At 46.4% G+C, this 26,776-nt stretch overlaps 2 protein-coding genes across 3 annotated transcripts in view; one reads left to right on the top strand and one right to left on the bottom strand.

Moving 5' to 3' along the window:
- The window catches only part of LOC106741811, a 3,293-nt gene extending 1,097 nt beyond the window's left edge, over positions 1-2,196 (bottom strand). The window contains exon 1 of the mRNA XM_014614164.1: positions 1,546-2,196. Within this exon, the coding sequence (XP_014469650.1) occupies positions 1,546-2,184 (639 nt within the window). The 5' untranslated portion in view covers positions 2,185-2,196. The remainder of the gene's footprint in view (positions 1-1,545) is intronic.
- A 345-nt stretch (positions 2,197-2,541) lies between these two features.
- Positions 2,542-26,776, top strand: part of LOC106741808 (sodium channel protein 60E) — an 84,152-nt gene continuing 59,917 nt past the window's right edge. For both annotated transcript variants that reach the window (XM_014614161.1, XM_014614162.1), the window contains exon 1: positions 2,542-5,794. In XM_014614161.1, coding sequence (XP_014469647.1) covers positions 4,448-5,794 — 1,347 coding nt within the window. In that variant the 5' untranslated portion in view covers positions 2,542-4,447. The remainder of the gene's footprint in view (positions 5,795-26,776) is intronic.

Raw genomic sequence — 26,776 nt, 5'->3', positions numbered from 1 at the left:
GGGGGGGGGGGAGGGAGGGAGGGTAACGTAAACAACGCTAGTTACACATCCGTCGCAAGGACGATACATTACGACGTGGCTTATCTTAGATCGGTAGCTTATCTTGCAAGAAATATTGCGAAGCACCGTGCCTGCAAGGTTTTGCAGAAACTTTATGCACTCAGACGCGTGTTCCCACACAGCCGTTGCAAACGATCCCTTAATACCATGACGAGGTTCCCCAGCACCGATATTTTGTAACGATGATGGCCAACAAAAATGTAATCGACATATACATGTATACTAATTTAATAATTCAATAAACTGTGTTCAATATTTGTATTCGATAGCGCTTCTTGGTAATGAAACGATAGATTATGAATTCTTTCCGATTGATTGATTCTTAAAGATTTAATTGTCGATTCATCGAACCGTATATTCCATCGGGTTTATTGCGAGCTTCACTTTGCTTGACGATATCAATTAGCCCACTTGAGAATTTCAGTTGAAGATAGGAGAACTTATCGCGGGTTCGCCAACGCCACGCCGAAGTACCTTCACCTTAGACTCGTGGGAATGTACGTCCCGATACTTTTCGAGGGTAACGTACCGCCGAATAAGTTTTGAAATTCGCGAGGTCTGCAAGCACACACACACACACGAGCGCGCGCGCGCACGGGACGCGCGGGATCATTATTGGCTGTATTACTTGTTAGTCGAAGACGATCCTATGTTTCTCACCTATCCCGGCAATTAATCGTCATTACGCGTCACATCTCAGATTTAAACGCGACCCCTAAATTGCGGCTTATTCGAGACGTAGATGGTGCGAAACGGGTTACGGCCCGTTTCACATCATCCACGTCTCGAGCCGGCCGCCGGCCATCAGTAATCACATATGCCGCGCAAATTTACCCTACTGAACTATATCATTGGATAACGGTGATCCTATAATATTACTCGTCGAATCTCATCGTCGCTCTCATCGACGAATTTGTATTTCACAGATGTCACGTGACACCTCGGATCGACCGACGACGTTTTAATTCAGGGAGGATAATCGGGAGGTAACAGAGGAGAACAGAATATATCTCCCTGGAGATCGGAAGGAAACCAGCGAGGAAACGGCGGAGTCGTTTATATTCTTCGTCCTTCGCGAGGCTAATCTTAACAAATTGCATATTACAACCACCGACTGCCGAGTCATCGTTAAGATGCACGGGGTCGGCAGTAGAGGGTACTTTCGGACGAATTTCATCGTAAGCTCGTTACACCGCGACTTTTCCAAATTTCTCACAGTATTTACGCTTTAAATCGCATCTCCCCGTCGGAGATCTGTATCTACGATGCGCACGTTAATTGAAAGTTAAGACTTCGCCGGCCCGTCAAATTTCACGAGCTCTTGATCGGCCCGGTTCTCCACTTGATGCTCGTTAATGCTCGCGATCACGCGTCTGCTTAAATTCCCGCTGCGAAGTCAGCCCCTCCCGCTCGTACTGATCGAACTTCGCATCTACCGCTTCATCTACATTCCCCAAATTGATCGGAGGTTTCCATCTCCATTACCGGAGGCCGCGTATCATCGTGCGAGAAACTGATCACGGCGAGGACGACGGTGCCGTGTAACGGCCGGTGATAGACTCGATTCGCTCTCGGTATACGGCGCACTGATGAAAGCCGAAATTCCCGTCGTTCCGGAGAAAGTCGTCGATGAACCGATCGAAACCCTACGAAGCCGGCGGTATCTCGTCGAAGATACGAGGAAACTCCCGTTACACCATTACGAGGATACCGCCGGAGTCGCGCCGGGCTGCGACCACCGTGAAATCGCGGAACGTGGTAATCGTATAAGGACGTATAAGGACGAGAATTACTCGATCGAGCCATCCGCGGAAGGCGTTCGCGCGTTAACCCGGCTCTCATCCGGCGGAATCTGGCGTCGATTGCCGGATTAATTACACGCGCGTGTCCCGCGGAACGAGGGATACGATTCGCCCGGCCGGTCTGGCTGTTTGCCGTATCCTGCTCGTCTACAACCACCTCCACCACCTGCAGGGGGTTGCTCGCTGTGTGGCCCCGCAGGGTGGGGGTTAGCGTCAGCGGCAACGGTAGCGGCGGTGGGTGTTCGTGCAGGTACGCGGTATCCTCCGCGACCATCACCACCACCACCTCCACCGCCGCCACCGCACCACCACTGTCGAACATCCGCCACCGACGGGCCACCCCCCTCCCCCTCTCGTCGCGTTCTCACCGTCACGCTGCGTGTGTTCGAGGCACCCTACCTCCCCCCTCTCCCCCCGGTGCACGTGTATGTACACGTCGCTGTGTCGACGAGGATTCCGTGTGGCCGGCTCGGTTCGTTCGATACGCGCGCGCGCGCACGCGATGCCGATGGGGTTCGGTGCCGACAGTGCCGCCACAGCTCTCGGAAGAGACGCCCGTGATTTTGCACCCCCGCTCGAGCAGAATTTACCGGACTATACGACGAGGGTGCACCACGGCTCTCTCTGTCTTTCTCTCTTTCTCTCTCTCTTTCTCTCTCTCTCTTTCTCTCTCTTTCTTTCTTTCCCTCTATCTTTTTCTTTCTGTCTCTGTCTCTCTCTCTCTCTCTCCCACTCGCTCGCTCTCTCTGTGGATCCTTTCCCCTTCTTTCTCGCCCGCACCCTCGCACAAGTACATCTTTCCTCGTCGCGAATTGTGTCTCCCTTTCGTCTTTCCTCTCCGTTGAACCGCTCGCTCGGTCGTACCATTCGCGCCGCGACGCACCTTCGCCGGATAACACGAATGATGAGTGAGTGCTGACGACCCGCCGGAGTCTCGCCGCTGGTCCCGACGCCTCGTGGTGGTGGGTGCTCGTGATGACAGTGGCCCGCTGATACGGCCACGCTGTTTGCGAGAGAGTGCGAATGTGCGGGCGGACGCGCCTTCTGCCCGCCGGGTGTAAACCTTGACGAACTGGCTGTAGTCGCGTCCCAGTCAGCCAGCCTTCGGGCTCCGCTGCACGTCGTTCACGTGATCCCGCTCGAGCTCGAGCAGTAAACGTTGAGAGGGTCAGGGTGATCGACCCGCGGCGGCCGGGGTGATATTTTGTGTGGTTATTCACAAGTTTCACCGTCGAGGAGCCGCTGGAGGACGAAGGGAGGATCAGGACACGTGCGGATCATCGATCGAGCGTGGATCGCTCGCTCCCTCCCTCGCGTCTCGTTGAACGCACCGGTCGGCAGTTTCTTTCACGACGGCTCGCACGCTCTTCAGTGACGTGTTCAATGATCGAGGATGGCGAGTCGCGGGCAATCACGTGGTCGACTTTCACTCGCTAGCGCGCGCATATATTTATAATGGAATTAATCCAGGGGCTAACTGTCGGCGAAAAGGGTCGGGATTCCACCGCTGCCAGTAGCGCGGCCGGTCGATGCTTATAGCAGGTGGTACCATGACACTCGTAGCCGCCGATATTCGGAATGAGCTGTGCGCGAGCACGGACTCCTTGACCTCTTAAAGTCGCGGCACACGATATGAGGAGTATACGTCGCGCGATGTGCAGCCCGCCGCTCTCGGCGATATAGCTGCTAAGCTTCGAGTGCCGAGCGAAAGTCGGCGGAATAACTCGGGTAGTAGCGACCGAACTTCCGGAAATTTCAACAAGTTCGTCGTCGAATCGGCTTACGCGCTTAACACGCTTCACCCTCGCAATACAACACCGTCGTGATCTGTCAGACGGCGCGGTCTCCCGGTAAGCGAGAGAGGTCAGCGGGAACTTCCGAGAAGCAGTCGGTCCCCCACCGCCGTCCGTCACACGAAAACACTCTCTCGACCGTGCGGTATTTCCGCCTGCGTGTGTTGACCGTTAACGGGAAAACGCAACATGAGTCGGTCGAGGTTGTCTCGCCCGTAATCCATTCCCGGTAGATCCGAACCGGAAAAACGAGCGATTTCGCGGCGGTATCATCCGCGCGGGGCCGATGTCTCTCGCACGTGAATCCCGTGAACTTCCCCGGCCTCGGCACGCTGAGGCGAGCTGCAGTGACTCCGCATCGAGGGGACGTTCCGTTTCCCGAGACTTCGCTGAAGTGACGACCCATTTCGTTCCCAAATGTGACGATCCGAGTGCGCGCGACGTGAGGTACAATTGACGAGGAGGAAAGAGAGATGCTTCACGCGGGTTCTCGCTGACGTCGAGGCGGAGGAAAAAGTCGAGCCGGTTTGTACACCCGGCTGCGGACCCGGTGAGACCGCGAGGCGTCACATAAATCCACGAGGCAGAGAGGAAAAGCCGAGGGACACGACCGGCCGCGGACCCCGCTGTATCCCCCTGTAATCCTTTTACGCTCCGCACTCGAGGATCCCGTTGGCCAATAACAGCCTGGCCTGTATCGACCGGCCGAGCAATCGAGTCCCGAGGCGGTTTAACGAATAGCATGAGGCCGACAAGTCCAGGATCGAAAGGGATGATCGAGCAAAGGTCCCAATGACATCTCGGCGGGGTGGGAGCGAGGGGTATCAAAGTCCTCCCAGCCCTCCGAGCAGCGGTTCGGAGGACAATGGTTTCACGAACCGACCCCGGGTGGCCGGGCTCTACGTGAAGAACCTCAGCAGAGAGGAGCTGGACGAGCTGTCGAAGGAAGGTATCTACGGGCCCACCGGCGACCCGAACGACCGACCCGGAGACGGCGGTAGCCAGAGAAGTCTCAATCTGCCCGGCAGCAGCAGCGGCCAGGATCACCCCAGAGGAGCGGCCTCTCGAACACCTCAGCCACCCAGGAGATCCGGCGTCGGATGGAGATATCGAGAGGCCGGCGAGCTATCGGACGAATTAGCGCGGAGGGATCATCATGGCTCGCTTCCCTTGGAAAGGGGCTGGCCGAAACGACTGGAGGACCGTCCGGGCCAGGGCTCGCCGGAGAGATCCGCTCGGGGATCCTCCGAGTTCCCTGCCGCCTGGAAAGAGCCATTCGTCCGGCCGGATGTTACAGCGTCGCCCGGAGGAAGCTCCAGCGACGTGCGAGCCATCGGCGAGGAGTCCAGGATGCCGGCTGGGCCGCGTCGCTTCGCGGACGGGCCTAGGCGCCCTCCGGAGGGGCCCCGCGTCCCCCCGCCGACGGGAACCACCGGGAGTCGAGGGCCGCCGGGACGGTCGCCACCGCCGTACGCGGGTCTGAGTCCGCCCGAGTACACGGAGGAGTCGCAGACGCCGAGGATCAGCCCCAGGAGCAACGTGAGCTCCCGCCAGCAAGGCAAGGACTCGCCGTACGATCGTCCGAGTTCACCGGCGGACGACAACGGCTCCGGGGACTCGAAGCGAGCGACCGACGGGATGGAGGATGCTCCGTCGCGAACACCGCTGACGGAGAAGCCGACTTCGCCGGAATCGAAGAAGAGCGATTCGCCGCCGGCGAAGAAAAGCGGCTCCAGGGTGCAGGACAGCACGAGACTGCGGCCGCCGTTGGCCGGCACCGCCGGCACCTCCGCCGACTCCGGCACCGGAGACTCCGGAAGTGCGGAGATCCAGGCGGACGTGGCGAGCCCCCAGGCGACGTCGGCCGACGTCCCGGACGCGAGCAAGATCGACGGCAAGTCGCCCGGCTCGAGGACACCCGGCGGCAAAACCGGCAAGCAAACGGTCAAGCCGTTCACCAAGGAGAGCCTCGACAGGTTGGAGAACAAGACTGTGCAGTTAGTGCGCGATTATGGATTTCAACCGAAAAGGAAGATGTCGGTGGAGGATGGTGCAGTACTGCCAAACAAATTCGAACCGTTCCCGACCGAGCTCTACGGCAGGCCGCTGGAGGAGATCGACAACTTCATCTACGACGAGGTGAGCCAGCGTTCATCGCGACTTCGATGCGTCATGTGTGTGTGTGTGTGTGTGTTCTTGATTCTTCGTATATTCGATAGAATTTGATAATGAGGAACAACTTTTTGATTCCGCTTATCGTGTTGCGACAAAAAACAAATGTCTTTTGGAATGAATCGAACAAACTGTTTTCTCTATCAAACAACAACACAGTTTACTCTAGTGAAACAACATTTTCATTCAAACAAAATGATATATTTGATATTAAATTATGTCATTTATATTAAACAAAGCCGAGTCAAACAAACGTGTGACTAGATCCAAAGATCTTTTCTCTGTGTACGTTGCTCAACAGTCTTGAGTAATTAAGTTTGAGCTTCGTATCATTATATTCCTAATCTACGGAATGACATGGGGAAGTAATACATTAAGCAAATATTTACCGAAAATCTCGTTAGGATTATACCTTTGCGGAGAATATCTCTGTTTTGCTCCCAAAATAAGCTTACGCATGAAATCCCCACGAAATCGGGAAAAGAGACTACTTTCCGAAATACCTCTCTCGTTTTTTTACATATATGTACGTATACGTATTAATTAATTTAAATATTTATATATTACTTTCTATTATGTGTGCATCTCTCTTAGCTCAACTGACATATAAATAAGTCATTAATAAGAAAAATAAAGGAATAAATAACATCCCCGTGTTTGTTAATATTGTGTGCATATTTGTCTTAATTTCGCTCAAAATTAACACATTTATCACTTAGATGATTGAATCAAGTTATAGGACAATATTTTTTTAGTAAACAATAACGTAGGGCCCCCTTAATATCGCTACTAAAAATTCGATATTTTACGGACGAAATAGTTGAAATTCGTAGGCTTTGCGAGAGGGAAATATATTGAAGGACGAAAGATCACTACACGTGACGCGGCGATGCAATTTTAGCGACTCCAGGTATTTCTAGTTTCTCTCGCCCACAGTATCGCCGGAGGGACTGGAAAAACTGTACGAAAGCGCATATCGCGATTTTCTGTAAATAAATTTCATCCCTCGGCCGTGTAAAGTGAGTAGAACAAAAGTGAAAAAAGGCAGGCGACAGTAGGAAAGAGTGAAAAAAAGGATAAAAAGAGGACGGGGAAAAGGGAGGTTGCCGAAGGTGTGTGCGCGCAGGGCAGGCGGAAGGAACTTGAAACAGTGGCGAAGAGAGGAGTTGCAAGGGAGGAGAGAGCTGGGGAGAGGAAAGCTCGAGAAAGAGAGTGAGGGCGTCGAGAGAGCGGCATGGAATGAGTGAAGTGGCGGAGAGGGAGAGAGGAGGAGAGCGCGGATCGACAGAGGAGGAAACATCGAGTGAGAAAAAAACAAGGAAGACGGCAAGGGAGACGGCAAGGGAAGGGTTAGCGAGAGGCAAAGGGAGCAAAAATATTAGGCGATTTCGCGCGAGCTTATGTCTGTGTAAGTGTGGGCGAGCGTATGTATTACACGTCTATTTATATTAAAAATCGATCGACCGCGACTATTCGTGACTTGTTCTCAAATAAGGAGCTTCCATCGAATCCACGGGAGCTTATATGGGTCACAAAGACGTGACGGATTTATTTAATTACCTTTTTTTTTCGTCTGACCGTCTTTCGGCACAATTTGGGAACTTTACTTATTGACGGGGGGATCTAAACGTGTCGCGATATCTTTAACTTTTTACGCCCCATGGACTAACCTGATTGGCTTTGCGGATTTTGGCATTCTACTTCTCCACATGTTCTTGTTGGCATTATGAAAAAGAAATGTGTCACATTCAAATAAATATTTGCTGAAGAGTAATTTGTATCAATTATCTTACACGGATTAAATAAATATTACTTAAATGTCATATTTTTCTTTTTCCTTTCAATGTGCAACATTCAAATAATATTTATTTAATCCAAGTAAAATAATCGCCCCGATATTCCTTAGCAAATATTTACTTGAATAGCAGTATTTTGTTTCTTGCGGTGCTACGATAATAAAAAGTTGCGAGTCCCAATGAAATTACAGACTGTAATCAACTATTTGTATAAATACATTCTCACTTTGACAGTATTTGGATCAAGTGAATTTTCTTTGCCGTACAAAAGTCTGCGGAGGAGATGAAGGATTAAATCTATAATATGATCAAACCTTGAATCGATTTATATTTATCACTCGGACAAATGAAACGAAAATTCACGCCGACACGATAATGCTTCGAATACACCATTGTTCGGTCAGTTTTTATCTCACACGTACGGATTGTTGAGCATAAAATTTGAACGAGCTCTGCGGTCGAGACCTTCGAGGGAGAGAGAGAAGGAGTAACAAGAGGGGTAGTAGACTTAATTGCAGAAATGTTTATCATTAAAGTGGCTTCCCTGCCAAGGCTACCAACGGCTCGCAAAACCGCAATACTGCGGACAGTAAGACTTGTGTGTTGACGCAACTTCCATTGTAGCCGTCCGCTCGTAAATTATCATAACGGATGCGTCTGTACGCGCTCGTCGCCGTTTGTTCGCGATACTCAAGCGCCAGCTCGATAGCGTGAGCGCGCGCGACCACGGAGGAAAAAGCTTAAGCTTCGGTAAGCTCGTTAGGTTCCTTATGCAGGAGAGCAATGAATCTTTCTCGAACGACTGGCGAGTTGTTATTGCTCTCCTCTCGTACTCGCTTTTTCAAACGAAAACGTCGTCATATTTCTTTCGCGCTATTCCTGCCGCGGCCAGAGCGAAAACTGCCGGTCCGCGGTTGCCGAGTTAATGTATCTTTAATATCGTGGCGCACGGGAGCGAGGAAATAAAATGTCGTACGAAAAGAGAGAGAGAGAGAGAGAAGAGAACGCGCGCCGAGAATAGGAAAAGCATTATTTATCGGATACAACGCGTTCGCCACCGTTAACGAGTTATTGCGCACCGGCGCGTCGTGATTCCCCGCCCCCAAGGAAGCCCACGGTTTTTCGGATCAGCGCTATCACCGTTATCAGATTCTATCCCGACCGAGCTCGCCTGCGCGCTCGGCGCATAAATATGGTAAACTAGTTTGCGGTAATTATGTTAGCGCACCCTCCTTCCTTCCTCCTCGTGATATCCGCTATGCAGCGGAGCGCAAAAACGCGCGTCCCATAATTTCCAAGGTGATGGAAAGACCCGGGTGAGGGGAATGTTGATTTTCTTTACAGCCCGGCGGGATACGCACGGTCGTCACGGATTCCGCAATTCGATTCTGCATTTGGAATATATTCGTATAAATGTCTCGCTATATTGGGATGTACGCAGATACCACATTGTGGAGTTGGATATTGGAATTATTTGAATAACATGGGGGAAAGACAAATCGTGATGATGGGCTTTTCGATAAATTCGTAAGTTACGGTGCTTCGAATGATTCTACATTTCGAGATATTGCAGCCAGATGGATACATTTTGATGATGACGAGCGGACGACTCGAAGGGTGCATAATCAAGCAATTCTATCGCTCCTCCTGAAATGAGTGGAGAGAGACGGGGGAGTGACATAAATTGAGCGAGAAATGAGACCTGCTTTCTGAAACTACGGCGCATAATTACGTCGCCGAAGAGACGTAAAAATGTCTCCGGGTGAATGCAAATGAAGAAATATTGTGAATATAATCGTCGTGAATTTCTCTCGCAAAGCGCGCGCGCGCGCGCGCTCGAGAGAAAGAGAAAGAGAAGGGGGTGGGGGAAGGTCGCGAGATATTCTTCGCGAAGCCAAGCTTTCAATATCTCTTACGGCACTTTCGCAGACAGATCACGCGCGCGATATCCGATCTGTGACATTTCCATCGTTTGTCTGCTACGCTCGCAAATTGATGCTGCGGCAGAAAAAGTAGTACGTTAACACCGGCAAGAATATCGCCTTCGCAGTCGTTCGTCGCGAAATCCGAGAGCTGCCGTCGTTTTAAAACGAATACACGATTCGCATTGCCGAGCGGTTCCTTTTTATTCAACGGTTTACAATATGTATGCACACGGTCACCCGAAAGATTTCCGTTAAATGTTTCTGTTGAATTTGCATGGAATGTGTCAGAAAGAGCAACACAGCTATGTTACAACAAAGTCGGCCATGAATTTATCAAGCGACCGGCGATCGAGAAAGAACCACAATTAACTCGGAACGCGCCGCAGAGGTATCGGAGTATCAATGAAGCGGTAACACACCGTCGTTAGACAACCGGGCTCTGTAATTCTCGCTCGCATCGGGTTCTGTTCCTGTATTTGCGCGCAATATTACGTGTACGTGCGTTGCGAACGGTGGAAAATATACATATGTTTCTAAATTCTTGAATATCATTCTATGATCTTCGCGATTGGAAACGTATACGTTTCTGATTGCACTGAGTTAACGTGGCGACGTTGGGAAACGTATGAACTCCCTGCAAACATCGGACAGGAATCACAGCGAAGCAAATAATGCCCATTATTATAGTTTATATTATAAATATATTGTTCAACGCGTACATTGATTTCAAATGTATGTATGTGTGTTCAATCGTATTTAATTAATCTTTAATTTATGAAACTTAGGAAGAAAAATGCATGTTTCTTTGACTTGAAGATTTTATGTTATTTTCTTAGCCTGACGAAATTCCCTTTGCTTCAATGAAAGATTTATGTAATATTATTAAAAAAAATTAGATTAGAATATCGTAAGATACCTGTGTGTTATTCTAAATAATGCATTTTCCCAGACTTATGAAGAAATATTTTTGATAAAAATAGGTGTATTACATATATTGTATAACGTTCTTTCAAACAGAAATTTAATATATGCAGACATCTTTTTGTATAGCTTTCTTTTCATGATAACTTTTCTGCAACTTTATTATCCGTCATACATATCGTTAATTACTTTCCTTTATATAAATATTATTCTATATTGTAAATGGATAACTCGCGCAAAAAGGAATGATTAAATAACTTTTTATCGTATGACTCAAAAAGGGTTCATATCTCCCAATTATGAAATATTCTTCTTCGTTCTTTCGCGACTTCAACATTGCTCACTGTATTTATAATTGGTACATCCAACATTCAATATCCACGAGATCCGTTACTTACACAAATTGCGCGCATTATAATATTTTTATGTGTGCATGCGCGTATATCTTTGCCCTTCACATCCATCTCTCTCGTTCTCGTTATAACTCATTCCCGGAAACCCATTCATACGGAATGTGTTAACTATTTCTTCACCCTCAGTTAAAATTTATATATTTCTCTTGCAACGACTGTCCTGACTCCTTCGTTATATTGCGGACGGAAATTTACCTACACTTTGCATTTCCGATATTATTAAGAATACTATTTCAGGAATTTTCTATTACGATCATTCTAAACCTCCCGCTTGCGTAACCAATTGAAGAATAAGGACCCTGTCAGGTTACGTCAATTTCGCCTAGCAGATTAATCGTTACGCAATCTTGCCGTCGTCGTCGAAACGAGAAGACGTCGTTCGCCCCGACGGAGTTTCGATTCGATACTCAGTCGTCGAGATATTTGACGGTCGCGAGTTAGAAACTTGCACGACGGCGTTCGATCGGAAATAAAGGAAAATTAACGTGGAACCATCGAAGAATCTATTATTGCCAACCGGAAGCACGCGACCTCCTCTCGTCGAGTCGAACCGTGTATCGCCGGTGAAAGAGAAAAAGAAGAAGAAGGACGATTGCTCAACGACACTGATTGAGATACGTCACGTAATTTTCCCTACTGCTCGGAGCCTTTATTCCGTCCCTTTAGACCATCTTGACCCGTTTTCCCGGATTTTGTGACTCCTATCAGAGAAGTCGAAAACACGGCGACGCCTGCGACCTTCGATTCTCCTATGTGCTCGTGCCGGCTTGCAATACAGTTTTCGCGAATCTGCGTTAACTCTTCAATGTGCCTGTGCTTGCACGTATTAAGCGTACGTGGTTTCGCTTGATTATTCGCTTCGCCGCACAATGAATAATTCTGTCTTAGAACAGAGCTCGCTCGCTGAATCCGATAATGCTGCGTTCTCTCTCTCTCTCTCTCTCTCGGTTTATAGAGCCGCGTCTGGCGAATGGACAACGGAGAGTGGCGCAAAAATTTCGAAAAGAAGAAATATCTGTCTCCGTTACGTGGAGAGTTCCTTCCGACCCGGTTTCGCCGAATCTGGTCTGCGAAAATCGACGCGATCCATCAGTTCCGTTATATGGAATGCTTTGGGCTCGCTCATAAATCTTTTCGGAAGAATCTCTTAATTCCGGCATAAAATATAGTGTCGTAATTGAATCTGCCCGAAAGGAGAACGACGGCGGAGAGAATAATCGCGCGAGGAGACGACAGCCGCATCGGACCGTCCTCTTTCGTCTTCTAGCGTTTCCAGCGTGAAGAACCGCCGATTTTGTCAGTTCGTCTCAAACTGATTCGGAATTAGCCCTGAAAACGAAGCCCGATGTTAGGAGACTTCTCCGGTGAGCCCCGAAATATCCGAGCTTCACGCTGACGTTCACGAACCAGCGCAATTTTAATACCGCGACTCTCGGGCTGAAATTAGCATCGAATATAACAGAAAATGCGCGGGTGTCCCGCGGCATAGCCCACGTAAAATATCGATGATAAATAAAACATCAAGGTCATTCAAACGTACAAAGGCTACGATACCTTCTGCCCCGCGTCGCTATATGGCACATTTAATTTGCGCGAGTCACGTGATCACGCGAGCCCTTCGACGCAACCTCACGTTAAGCGAGACGACAAAATTCGTATACGCCCTACGGCGGCACATTGTTGCGGGGAGCGTGGTTCGGTCATTTCGCCTTTTCCCCCCTCTGAATAGGACTTAGCACATGAAAGAAAAACACGGGGCGCGATCCCAGAGGACGATAAGGGGAACCCGGACTCGTTCGTTAACCGAACGCAAGCATTCGTTGATGGAGACTGAAAAAATTCACGATTAGCATATCAACCACCGACTGGATTCTAAAAATATTTGACATCATTCCTCTGTGTGTTTATGTGTGTGCGTGCGTGTGTGTGTGTGTATTCGTGTGCGTAATTAGTTTATTTACGGTTGATTTTCTCTTGTCATAGTGCGGTTCGCGTGCTTGTTTGCAAAATCACTGCGGACGATAAATCGTTGCAGCGACAATAAATAATTATCGACGGCGAACGGTTATTAAATAATCGAGGGAAAGCCGCGATTGAGAACAAAGGGAATCGCAGATCCCGCGCGCGGTGGAGTCTGTAACAGTGGAGCAAACAATATTTTCAATTGGCAAAATCGGCAGTCGCGCCCGGTAATTCTGCATCGCGGCTTTTACGGCGGCCGTTAATTTCATCGCCGTATATACACGCCACGGCCGATGGCGTATTTATTTCTCTATCTAACAATTGCCCGCCGCTAAATCAATAGAATTTTATGGCGTGCTAAAGAGAAACGATAGGGATCTCTTTAATCTGGCCGAAGAACGATGAAGTTAAACACGCTTCGGGCTATTTCTTTCCCCGACGATAAACTATCGTTCATCATATTTCCGTTAATGCCGCTAGATCCGCCCGCTTCGGCCGCATTTGTCTTTGTCATAAATTTCTTTTCTTGGGCTTAGCAGGGGACGATACATTCTCAGCCGTAGCAACCCGCGAATACGCCGGGTAAGCCGCGCAATTAAAGTCGGCGGGGTATTTCAGTTTGAATTAAAATTAATCGGACCGCGATATCAGACTCCGTCTCGTAATGGTCTCGTTGCGGATATAAACTAGTCGTGACACCTGACATTTGGATCTGCAAGATTCGCTTCGTACGTACGTACGTACGTAGGTGAACCGCAAAAGGTTGCCCTGAGAACGCGACGAGTTACTGCTTCATCTTCTCACACCGTGTGCATCATTACATATTTCGGTTGAAGGTAATTGTTTCGATAAAAATTTCAACAAACGAGTTATTTGGTACGTCTTCCACGGTGGGTCTCGAAAACTCGATTACGGACGTTCCAATGGAACGAAAAACGATAGATCTCGGCGAGCTGCACATTTCCGAGGTATTAGCGTCCGAGTTAATTTCGGAAAGTGCTTTCGGGGTTTCGCTGAGTTATTTAAAAGCGAGAAGTGAAAAATACGGGACCTCTCGACGTTCCCGTTAAGAATTAATCCTGAATTCGTCCCATCGTCGTTCTACGAGAACGATTATATCACCGTCATCCGCGCGAACGACGTTACAATACACGACGCGTACGGTGGTCGCGAATTGACGGACGAACCTACCGAAGAAGGCATTTCGAGGCGCTTCAGCGCGCCTCGTAGAAGGCGGCCATTGGTGAAGTTCGACATTTTCGCTGCAGCGCGTGTGCGTCACCGATGATGATGCACGGAATTAGCAGCGGCGGAATTTATCACCGGCACGGCATCTACACGCGATACTAACTATCGATAACTTATTCGCATGCCACGGCAAAGTGTGTCATAGCGGATATGTAGTTAACATGAGATAAAGCGAGCTTTGTAATTCCGTGGTATTTTCCAGAGATCGCGCCTGCGTGTTTTCAATCAAATTTTTTGAAACGCATCGGCTCTGAAAATATTCCCACCATATTTACATCTTTCCCTCTCTTTCTCTCTCTATCGGGAACCCAACAGATTTTCGATATTCTCCTGTCGACGGTGCGATCGCGTTTCGTTTCAACACTCGAATACGTAACTCCGGGAGATATCTCTTTCGTCGGGTCCATTTCGCGCGTGGCGAAGCGGTATTAATGGCGAATTTTACCCCTCCGCGTGTGAGAAAAGTACTTCACGCTTACTCGCGTGTTGTTTCTCGCGTCGCGCAAAACACGTCTCTCCAAGTTGGACGTGCTCTGTATCGCACCGGAACCAGAAGAGCTTCCTCGATTCTCCGCTGTTAATTTTGCCGGCGAAACGTACACATTCGTCCGCTAAGCTCTCGCAAGCTGACAACTGCGAAGGAATGTAACGTAGAATAAGTCGTATATATATGAGATGCGTCGTCTACGATATAATTTATATGATCTACACGGATAAGATAATTACGGCAATGTTTATTGAAAATTCAATAAAGTGTGGGCTTTCCCGTTGGCACTCTAAAACTTCAAAACTCGCGGGAGATCTCAAATATCTTAAGTGCTTGTCACTCTGCGAAATATATTAAGAACGTGGAATCTAACATTTCATTTGGAAATAATCGCAGAAGACGCAGAAACTTTTTAAATTAAAAGCTCATAAATCCGTGAGAATGCTCGGTGTTCAGCTCGTCTGGGTAGATTCATCCGGCGATAAGTTAAAACGCGAAGGCTTAAGATGGTTAATAAAAAAGGAAAAGGATAATAAGGGCGGCGGGGAAGAGAATGTGGCAAGGCATAGAGAGACCCTTTCTTCTGGTACGTGGAAAACAAAAAGAGGAGAGAGCAATACGGCCAGGAACAGAAACTTCTACCGTTCTTTTGTTCCTTTTCTTCTCTCTCTCTCTCTCTCTCTTTCTTCCTCTCTCCCTCTCTTCTTCCCTCTCCCTGTTTTTCTCTCTTCGGAACGTATAATTCACCGCGCCGACGCGATAACAGAAGATGCTGTAAGGAATAGTCCCACGTAAAATGGCATTTGAAACACTGCCGCGAACTCTGAAAACCGAGTCCGTTCAACCGCCTCGCACTATCTATTATTTTTTATCCTTCCAACCTTCATTATCGTTCTATGAAATACGTGAGAAGGATTCGCAGACAAAACTGATCCGCAAAGTAAAGAAGATGCTGTGATGTTCGGTCCTGCATAATCAGATTTGATATATCTAAGAAACGAGCGTCTTCAGAAAAGTAATTTTTTTTCATAAATATGCAAATGTATTCGTAAAAAATTATCTCGTCATCTCTACGATATATATATTGCGGTCACGGAATTCGTTACAGCGGATTACAGATAACTGAAGCAAGTTTATTCTTACCATGTCGGGTTTGCGGTGCGCATATCAATTAAGTGCTGCATATTAATTAAGTTACTTTGGGAATCGAGGGGATTGCAGTCGAATTACGTGATTAATAGCGTCGTAAATAACAGCGGTAGCGAGCATCAATGAGCGGAAGAAGTCATTTCATCCTTGAGCGGTATTAATCACCGTTGCCGACAATTATATTCATCAGATTACATGAATCTATATAAATTATGACAAATAAATGGGAGCCGTCAATTGCACGAGCGTTATCACAATTAATATAACCACGCAGGCATTTTAATTTTCCATACCACAAATATCACATCAAATCGCATTATGCATATTATCATATTATAAATATGACTCTTCCGTGTTATAATCCCAAGTCGCAATTTTGGTTCAAAATTAATCCTACTAAATCCGTCGAGCTCGAAGAACCAGTAGAGAGTCGTTAGATATAACACAATACAGACTATTTTCTCCATTTGATGCTACAAATGATTACCTACTATCCTTTTCTCCATGTTAAATTGCCTCGAAAATAGGATTTATTTCAACGTTATTTAGTTTAATTTCATTTAATTAATTAAATATTTGATTATCAATATTTTACATTTAATCTATCTAATTTAATTAAATAATTTTAATTTCGATTAACAGTTTATTAATTATTTGTGCAAAGCTCGCGCGGAGAATATACCGTGTAAGCTCGGCAGAAATTGAAACGATCTCGTCGTCTCTTTCGACATTATATTATAAATATTTGAAGATTGTGAATATGTAAGTTTACGCGCGAGCTGCAATACGTAGCAGCCCGCCTTTAAAATCCCGACTTTCCTCGCATCTGATTTCTTGCAGCCTTTCGATGTTTCTTGCTCCGTCTGTTTCCGATTTCTTACCGGCGTTAATCGCAAACTAATTGCTACGAGGAAAGGAGGAAAGAAACATAAGCGATATCTGATATCCAATCTTTAAAGCAGAGAAAGAAGGAAGTAGAAAAGCAGGTAGAAATGTGATTTAATGTTATTAAATGCTCGAGACGTTCTCCCACAACTTGGAATTTAGTTGTTGAACCTACGGTAATGTAAGTGTGGTGTAAATACGGAAATGGGAATCGCATTTTATGGTGAAAATATAAAGCAACTTATTACTCGTGTAATCATTTCTGGTTATTCGCGTTTACCATTCAGTACATGTTAAATCCTGAATTGCACGCCGCTTCTTCAGGCAGCAGTAGTAATAGTCCCTCATTATTCCGCCATTAGGCCGTCAACGTGTCGGAAGTATATCGCGAAGCATAAGGGGAAGCAGCAGCGGTCTACGATCATAATTTCTTTACGTTTTTGATTATGACTCCCATTATTACTTCGTGAGTTATAAAGAATCTTATAAGCTCAGTTGAACGACTCAAGTACCCCCTCGCTGCCCCCTTGCAGATGCGAGATAGTACGCAATCTCGATGTATCGTTTTATGAAAGCATCATTTGGATACGAACACGAATGGATTTTCGAGTTCTCGTTGTGAAACGTCCGTATTTCTGCGCGGCACGGCGATACAGATCGTAAAAAGTAGAAGCGACTTTTAGACGCAATTCCCGACTTTATCTCGTCCACCGCATCTTGATTTTTATTCAAACCGCTTCGTTTCTGCGGACGTATCCCTCGGAGAAATAAATCTTCTAGAACTAGACGGTTAAAACCACGGTAGAAATATGAACGTTTGACAAATGAGCGATGAAATAAATTTCAAAAAATTCTATTTTGCTCGCAAAAAGAAAAGCATTCCGCACGGCAATCGATCGTTCGAATGAAAGTCACCGTAGAATAAGAATTTATAAAATAATTTGAGTTTTTCCCACTTCTTCTATACTTCTTTCTAGATCTTCGAGTGAATTGACCCGCAGTGAAACATTAATTACGGAATAATTCGACTCTGAAAATTAAACGGTTCACCAACTAAAATCACTCGTGAGTGCAAACGGACAGCTGTCGTCCACTTGCGTGCGGCCATCGTGCATTAATCGCTAATACTTCGTATATAAATTAGCTGCTTGAATATTTTCCTGCATATTTTTGCCCGCGATTTTATTCGCATGATGACTTTTGCCTAGCAGGCCTCATTTGCATGATAATTTTACCAGCAGTGTATTTGCATAGTGATTTATGACGGGTCCGATGTAAATCTGGCACCAGTATTTAAAAATTAAAATTTTAAACATACTTTATCTGTGCACCTCGTTTGAATCCGTTTGTATCTCCCTTCAAATCATTTGCGTCACGAGGTGTTTCGAACCGCGGTATTTTCGAAGACCGCTAAACCTTATCATCTGTTGAAATATCTCAAAACGACCGATCGGTATTCAGAAGGGAATGTACAAACCGATATAAATAATTCTCTTTCGAATGATCGTTGGGCGTCGTTTCGAGATATCTCAAAGAGGGCCGAGTTATCGCTTTGACGGCGACTTAAACGTTACGTTACGGTTTGGAAAACAGTTACAGTTTTGAACTCTTCGAGACACGAAGAACGACCGGTAAGGAGCTACAAACCGGTGCAAAGGATGCTCTTTCGAATGGCATGAAGAAAGTTGAAGGATCCTTCACTTGGTCGCTAGATCTTAACCTGTATTTTTTATCCTCGTATCTTCTCAGATAAACGAAACGAGAGAGATGATACAAACGATGATACAGAGAGGTGTGCAATCGACGATACAAACTGTGTTGGAAAGTTTCCGTTGCTCAAGTCGAATGCCAAGTTCAGATCGCTTATAGCGGCGGTTTGGACGCGCGCACTCCCCGCTTATTTTATCAAGACATTACCAGTCAGATATTAATATGCATAGCGACACGGTGCGATTCAACACATGGCAGCGCGCACTGCATTATCTCGCGGCATCGTTAGTACCATATTGTCTATAAACCAGGCCATCGCAAACGTAACAGGCAGCGTCTCGCATTAACCGTAATCGATTCGCAAGAAGAAGCCTTCGCAGCGATGCTTCAATTAATACCGCACGTGGATCGAGTTGTTTAAGAATTTTCGGTGAATTTGCTTTTCTTCGAACTCTTCGCGGGAGGAGCCTTTGGGCTGCCTATTGAAGGCATCGCTAATAATGACGAATAATATATGAGATTAGCGGGAAATATTTCAAAGAAAGATTAATTTATAAAGGGAAAACAGGACGAAAATTATTTACGACTCAAGCCAACATTTCACAGGCGAATGCAGCTGTCAGTGAAAGGCTCGATAAAGCTGTGTGATAAAAAATCGAGATGTCCAACGATACGGCTGAGCGCGTCCCACTTCTCAGTCCGTCGGCGAAATTAACTTCAATCAACGACGATTGCACGTGCAAGCGACGTTAGTTATTTCATAACGCGCGCTTGTCGGCAATCTAGCTCAATTTCATGACGCGACACGACGACAACAAGACCCAATTTGTTTAATATTCAGAATTATGCATCTCGCAGCGCGAATCTTCGCGAATCTACCGAAGGAGAAAGTCCCGAGAATGAGAAAATTATATTCATCGCCTTCATTACTATTATTTCCCCCCTTTTAATTGTCCCGATAAAATCTCTCGGATGCGAAGACGTTAATTGGATAAAATTTGTTCGTGAAGGCTACTTGCGACTTTTGGTCGTGCCGTTTATTTACGCTCAACGGTGTATAAATCGGTAGATTTTTCTAAACATATCAAGAGTCGTTCTAATAAAGTATATAAAAAAGCTTGTAACAATTGCAACGCTTCTTGCGTTGGTGAAACGCAGAAAATTACAAACCAGAATTAAAGAACATCGTTAGATGTTGGCCGAAATACTCGGAGAAAATCTGTTACGAACCGCAGATTGTAATATGATCACAATTTCACGGACAGATACCGCGCGAATCGCGCGAGATAACAGCGAAATCGCATTGGCGTGGGAGGGAATACGGAAGGGGTGCGCGTTATCGTAACCCTCGTCGCGCGCTTACCGCGCGGAAACGCGCGGATCGCCCGGCGCATCGCCGAATTTATCTGACGAGCGTCTCGCGCGGACGCGACCAACTTTGATTGCGGCTTATTTGAATTGACGAATGGCGGCGACCACGCGGCTCACCGGACCGATTAAATTGCGCCAACCGCGGAAGCACACTTTATGACGCTGGTTACAATTGATAATATAACGCGATACCTGACAAACAAGGCGCGTAATTCAGGCCGGAGGGGTCAATCGACATGGATTACGGCGTTGCAGTTTAATATATCATCGCGTTTGACGATCGGCTTAACGCGACATATGCATATATCGTGACGTTTCAGAAATCCAACAATGTGTTCTTCACTGTTTAAATGGACAATTGTTGCGTATCGACGAGTGAATCGCACCGAAGGACTACTGTAAGCCGACAGCTATTTCGCCACGTGATTCACATGATCGGATCAAATCGGGTTTTACCCTCCTCCCCCGTTTTTATTTTTTATCAAACAGCGGACGAATCCGCATTTTCAAAATATATCATCCGCAGCACGATGAAGCACGACCGAGCCGCTTTGCCATTTATAGATTTTTTCGAAAATGAATTTTCTCTCTCTCTCTCTCTCTCTTTCTCTCTCCCTCTCTCTTTCCTCTCGCAGCACTAATCTAAAATGGACAACCATCGGGATCGATCGACCCGGCGGCTTATATCCGTCGGTGATCTTGCAGGCGTGTTCTAAATACGGATCAACCTATTTTCTCCTATCGTTAGATTCGAAGATTATTCTCAATGAGAGCCGCGACGGGCGAGAGGGTCTCTTTTTATCGCCCACCCATCGATCGCTTAACGCTTTCGTTTTACACGTGTGCGCGCGCGCAATCGAAACACGATACTACAAGAAAATATTTCACTCCACCGCGGTAACCGTCTTATCGCGGCGTGACGATAAGGCTCTCCTTTTATCCTACATCTGTACTACGGTCGTTCGCAAGTTCATGAACGTAACTACCAAAGAAACGACCCTTCAATGACAGACTTCAGGAGAGAAAAAGAGGACAGGCCGCCACATCGTGCGCACCTTTCTTTCTCCACCGTCACTTCGCTACGAGAATTTTACGCTCTCCAGACGTGTCGAGTTTTTTTTTCACCCGTTTTCACACAATTGGTTATTATTGCCCTCTCCCCATCTGCCTCATTTGAAATGCAGATATCAAACAACGCCAAAAGAGAACGTGGCTTTCCATGTTGGTCAGTTTGCGCGTCATATCTCGTCGTTGCAGCGGAGAGCTTTCTTATTTAATAATACCCGACGACTTCCTCCCGAAAGAGCGAGAGAGAGAGAGAGAGAGAGATCTCAATGACGGTAGAAGCGGATACTCCGCGAGCGTATCGAATATCCGGCGCTGTCGCAGCGCGAGTTAGCACAATCGAAGGCCACCGCGGTGGCGGTGATCAGCGATGCCACCGGGCTGATTTAATTAAGCCATTATTTATAGTAGGCCGAGTGAGCGCGGAATTTCTATTGCGACGGGAGGCACTCGCGCGCGCACTCGCGTAAGTGCGATACGATTTCCCGGCGTACAAACGCCGGTCTCACGGGTGCACATTGTAGCCTCGCGCCACGGCCGAATGCAAACACAGCCGTCGTGAAGTCTGGTGTGAAAGGGACGCGCTGACGAGGTCTATTGGAAATCTCCTCACAATGGGATAACGGAGATCCATTTCGCGTGTATACGTGGACGGCGGAGCGTTATAACGATATATCCAGGCGGGATGCGCCCGGTGAAAGAGGCGGCAGAGAGACAACAGGACGGAGCGCGCGCGACGTGGCGAAAGGCGACGCGCGCTGCTGCAAGACGCGTGGCGCGCGGCTCGTCGTTGAAAGGAGGTTGCCTTCTCGGACGGATCGAGATCGCAGATGAGCGGCCGAAAATCGGGGGAGTTCAGAATCGCCCCCGGATGTACGGCAGAATAATCGGCGATGCGTGAATTTTTCTAACGTGTCCTTTTGCTCTCTCTCTCTCTCTCTCTTTCTCTCTCTTCTTTTGTCGTTTTGTCCCGCTTTTCGAGAGGGTCGTGCGGGTATCGCGTATAGACGTACGTAAAATGTTTTATACCCATATATAAGACTTTGCAGTGTTTTCATGAAAAATTTCACACAATTATAATAAATATTTTTACCTTCTCTTTAAAACTACTGTAATAAATCTAAAAAATAGTTCTTTCTTGCCTTTTATTTATAGTTCTTATCGTGTTGTGCATTACGATAACGAAATAATATAAAAAGTTTATAAAAATTATATTTTCTGTATGCAAAAAGTTATTTTTAACCCTCGTCATCTCACCCACGTATGAGGATGAAATGACGAAATTGACACGTTCTCAAAAAATAGAAAATCAACAAAATTCTAATTTATAAATTATTTTTTACTTTATGCGGACGATAGGCAAGGTTTTAGCTACTTAGAGAAAAATTGATCTTTATTCTTACGTCATCACGAAAATGAGGGAAAATCAATAAAGCGTTATAGTCGTCATCTTGCCTCCTCTTTCTTTTATATATATAAGGTCAAAACCGTTATTAATCTTTCGAGCGTACGACGGATATATCCGTCATAAGAAAGTACCTCTATGTTGCATACGCCGTGTATACTTCTGTCGCGAAAAATCGCTCTTTACTTGTATACGACGGATATGTATGGCACGCTACGACGACGTGGCGGCTGCAAAGTCAATAGAAATATTAAATATTATTTACTCCTGTTTTGTATTAAATCTTATACACGTAATAATACCTTGCCTTACTCTAGATGAGCACACTATGAGCGCTTTTTTCTAGTTTAGCGCGCCGCAGTCACAAGATTAAAGCCGTTATAATCCTGTCGTTATATTTCAAGTGAAACGACTTGAAATTTTATGGGTCGTGTATAAGGCTGAAAATCGTACAATTTTCCGTCTAGGGAATAGTACAGTATACATGACACCGACTCTGTGTCTCTCTCAACGCGTCCGTTCTCTCCCGTCTCTGCGTTATTTTTTTCCCCTAAGACGGAAGCTTCCTCCGTTTTTTCTTGGATGGGTTTTAATCTGTGCGACGTAATTTCGCTGGAAATGGCCGTTTTTGTTATTCGCCACAGACGCAGCGTTAGGTGGGGATGTCCGCGATATCTCGGTAGAATCATAATTTCACGCGGCCGACCGAACAGTTTGTTCGCACGTGGTTTGCGGTCGACACCGTGCAACCGGAGAGCTGGAAACTTCTCGATGCAACACGAAGCAATCAAGGCGGCGGTAGATTTGTTATAAAGTTTCTGCTTTTGTGAATTCGAGACAGCGAACTTTTCACCCGCGCCAGGGAGAAACCGTACGTAATGCGAAATATATTTGGAGGGGGAAACGAGTTTCGTACTTTTGCGGAGCGCGGTTAAAATCGATAACATCTTCACTGAAGTTTGTTGCCGATTCCGATACGATACCGATATCCCGTTTCTATCGGTTATCAGCCGGTGAAATTGATTACAGAATCATGTAATCGCAGGGAAACGTAATTTTCTAGCGAGCAAATATAATTGATTTCGCTTCGCGAAATTTGGATGCGCGAGCGAACGTTTGACAGTTTCACACCGAGAATAGGTTCGAAACGTAGGAAATTTTAAATATTACCGTAATATTAATATAAAATATTAGCAATACGATCGTTATTACATTGGCGTTAGACTCTGCGTTGCTTTGTATAAAATTCATTACACATTAGAATGCATAAGCACACAAAGTCCGACAAAGTTTCGCGGCTGTCGCGATAGATGGGCGTCGATTACGAGTTCGCGTTTTATGCGCTGGAAATTAAATTTTATGTTTACCTTGCACTCAGCGCCGGGAGGGGGACGCGAGGGTGCGAGGCTGGGGAAGACACTCCATATTTCACTTTGTGAGCGAAGGATAAGAAGCACGGCCTCTAATAAATTCATGTCACACGGCGTCTTCCTTTCGCCGGGCGGCTTTTCGGCTCTTTTCAATATCGCGGGAAACCGCGCGCGAAGAGACGAAGAGAGACAATCCGATACGGTGCGGCCGCAAATGCGGCTCTGTCATCCTCCAATCATTTTCTATTCTCGATCCGCGGAATCTAGTGATGTGTCCTGAATTATTGTAGATTACATTAATGGCGCGCACCAATTCGGCAACCGCGAATTTGCCCTAACGATTGGCCGGGACGATATATTCCTCCGCGAGATACAATCACGTACACACGTTCGGACGTGCTGTATGTGGGCGGCTTGTATGGAAATTCACGAGGGCAAGTTCACGTCGATCATAATTTTACATAAGCCGACGTGCTTCGAACGTGCGGCGCGCGAACAATCCTCTATGATTGATAATCAGCCCGTATTGTCCAAATATTGTTCAAGTAGCGATGTCAGTCGCCTTCTCTTTTTCCCTCTTTCCTCTCTTTTTGAGATTCGCGTGGTAGATCTCTCGTCGAGAAAGTCAGCCTAACTTGGACACTTAATTTAAGAGTTAATTAAGCGAGACATTGAATATATATATATATACATAGGAGATACGCGAAACGACGAGACGGCTTAACGCGCGGCTTTAGGACGTAGTAACGAGTTAGAATCTACTTACGAGTTGTGCAACAATCGTCGGCCAAGTTTCGGGTCTGCTCACGGTGTATTCTGTAAACTTCCGGTGGTTTCGCGCGCAGGTACAAACGTATTGCATACGTATATAAATCTATGTGCGTGCAATGTATCATGGGAGAGGACGTGTGTGAGTAAGTACAATTTGTTTATCGAGCGAGCGACAGCTTGTACTCTCATGCATGCATCGCATTGCACCGCATTGAACCGGCCCCGGTTCATGCAATTTTATATTCGTTCCATCCACAATATAAAGCGAATATCTCTATTGACGATCTACGTGACGCAACGCTGTTTCATGGCGGGTGCATATTTCTACGAGCTAAGGCCGTTTCACGTGTTCACCTTACGGGCGGGCCGGGAGGGAGGAGTGTGTTGGTTACACGTTAAAGTAGACAAGGACCTTCGATTTTCGCCGACTTCAACGCTTTTGCCGCGCTGATATACAAGCGCGCGTTTCACGGGGCGGACTTTTATGCGGCGTCTAACCGGGTGTGTAATTTTCCTGCGCGGATTCATGTTACGGCCGATAATACGGCCGTTGTCGTTCCGCCGCGCAGTGGAAAACGACCGTTCGCGTCGGCCACGCGCCTAGTAGTTAGTGCCGTCTTCATCAGACGCGCCGGGGTCTCGCTCACTTACGGCTGGAATTACGGCATACCTCGAATACCGGGTCAGGACGATCGCGACAGATTTTTTCACTGGCTCGGGACGATTTTGAAGAGCAAAATGGCGAAACCAATTGACGCTGTCGTTTTGAGTACCGCTGTACGCGCGGGAGGAACCGACCAATCAGCCAGTCGCACTTTCCGCGAAGTGATAAAATTTCAGACATTATTAGATTCAAAAATCGAGAAAAGAAAGTTGCCACGTCATTTTTATACTCTACAGCGCATGTACATTTGTTCCTTTTTACTTGGTTTAAATTGAATAAGTTTGAACCATAATGCGTATTCTTACCTGTTTATGGGAAATAAATATGAGAAATAAATGTCTAATGAGAAAATTTCTGAGCGAATTAATATAATCGCGCAGGTCGCACGATATTATTGGATCGACTAAATAATAACTTCCCGATTGATACAGCGAATAGTTATGTTTTTTTTTTTCAATATCTGCAAGGTGAGTCAATAACCTTTCTGTTATAGTTGGGAACATAAGTCATTATTAATTCACCGCGAATGTACGTTGGATTAAACTCCGTCGTGAGACATTTTACGCGACGAATGAATTCGTAACGAGGAGAAAGCGCGAAGGTTGAAAATTAATTTCAGATCTGTGAAGAATTATAAAGTAAAGCTCTATTCCTGGCAGGTTAAGGATATTTACAGATTAAGGATATTTCACGGGAAATATCAATGGAAAAACGATGAATTTCCCTATAGATTCTACTTTATCGCGCTGTGGAGGTCAATAAAGCGCACGTTTGAGTGCGAGTGAAATATTTTCAACGTCATTTTATTCTGCTCTGTTACAATAATTCAATGGTAACAGATTTATATTGCGTTGCGTTACTCGGTACGTAAAAAAGAAAAATACACAATATAGAAGCTCTCGCATGTTTGCCGCACATAACGGATTACTATGAAAAGTGTACAGTGAAAATTGTCACATTGCGACTGGCGGAATCGCGATGCGTAGCGATCACACATCCGTATTAATGTTTATTATTAACTCATGCAAAGTGGAATAATGTGGCCAAAAGGCATCTGATATTTAAACACAAATCCGATACTTCATGCAGTTTTTGCTTTAATCTGCTATCAATTGATGCATTTTACATACACGCAGATCGGTCTGAAAATCATTTTGTGGTTAATTTCGTACGTTAATTTTGTTAATCATTATACGGTCGATTGTTATAATTTACGTTTATACTGTTCCGATCTTTCGGCTCATCACAGCCGAGCGAACACCTCCGGACAAAATCCTCTTTAATGTTTTGGAAACGCTCGGAAGAGAGACTCTGTTCGACGGCCGATGTATCGTGACGGATTTCATTTCCATGTCTCCGAGATAAACTCACCCCCCGAATTATATATACCGGATGCCGTTGTCGTATATACTTTTTTTTTTCGCGCACGAGGCGGCGGTGGCCACGATATTAATTAGTGTCAGGACCGAATTCGCGAGTACGTCAGCGCGTTTTACACGCCGACATACGAAAATGGAAAGGGTCCAGGAGGAGAGATTAAACAAAGCGCTCGTTTTTTTGTTCCCGGCTACTCCATGACCGACTTTTCTACTTCGGACGCTAATGCTGTATGCAGCTCTCGGCGCGGTGATTACAACGCTGATCTTGTTTCGTCCTGTTCGGAAAACGCGCTGCGGACGTTCGGACTTCGCGGAGGACTCGTGCACTCGTATCTCCATATCGGAACGCTCTAATTTGCGAAATAACTGACGTAATTCCGCGTCCCCTCCATACCGGATTATTTTTCTCTCCTCCCGTTTTATCATTA

Source organism: Dinoponera quadriceps, unplaced genomic scaffold (genome assembly GCF_001313825.1).
Source record: "Dinoponera quadriceps isolate SergipeBrazil2010 unplaced genomic scaffold, ASM131382v1 scaffold533, whole genome shotgun sequence".
Taxonomy (NCBI): Eukaryota; Metazoa; Arthropoda; class Insecta; order Hymenoptera; family Formicidae; genus Dinoponera; species Dinoponera quadriceps.
This window is presented reverse-complemented; position numbering and strand designations above follow the sequence as displayed.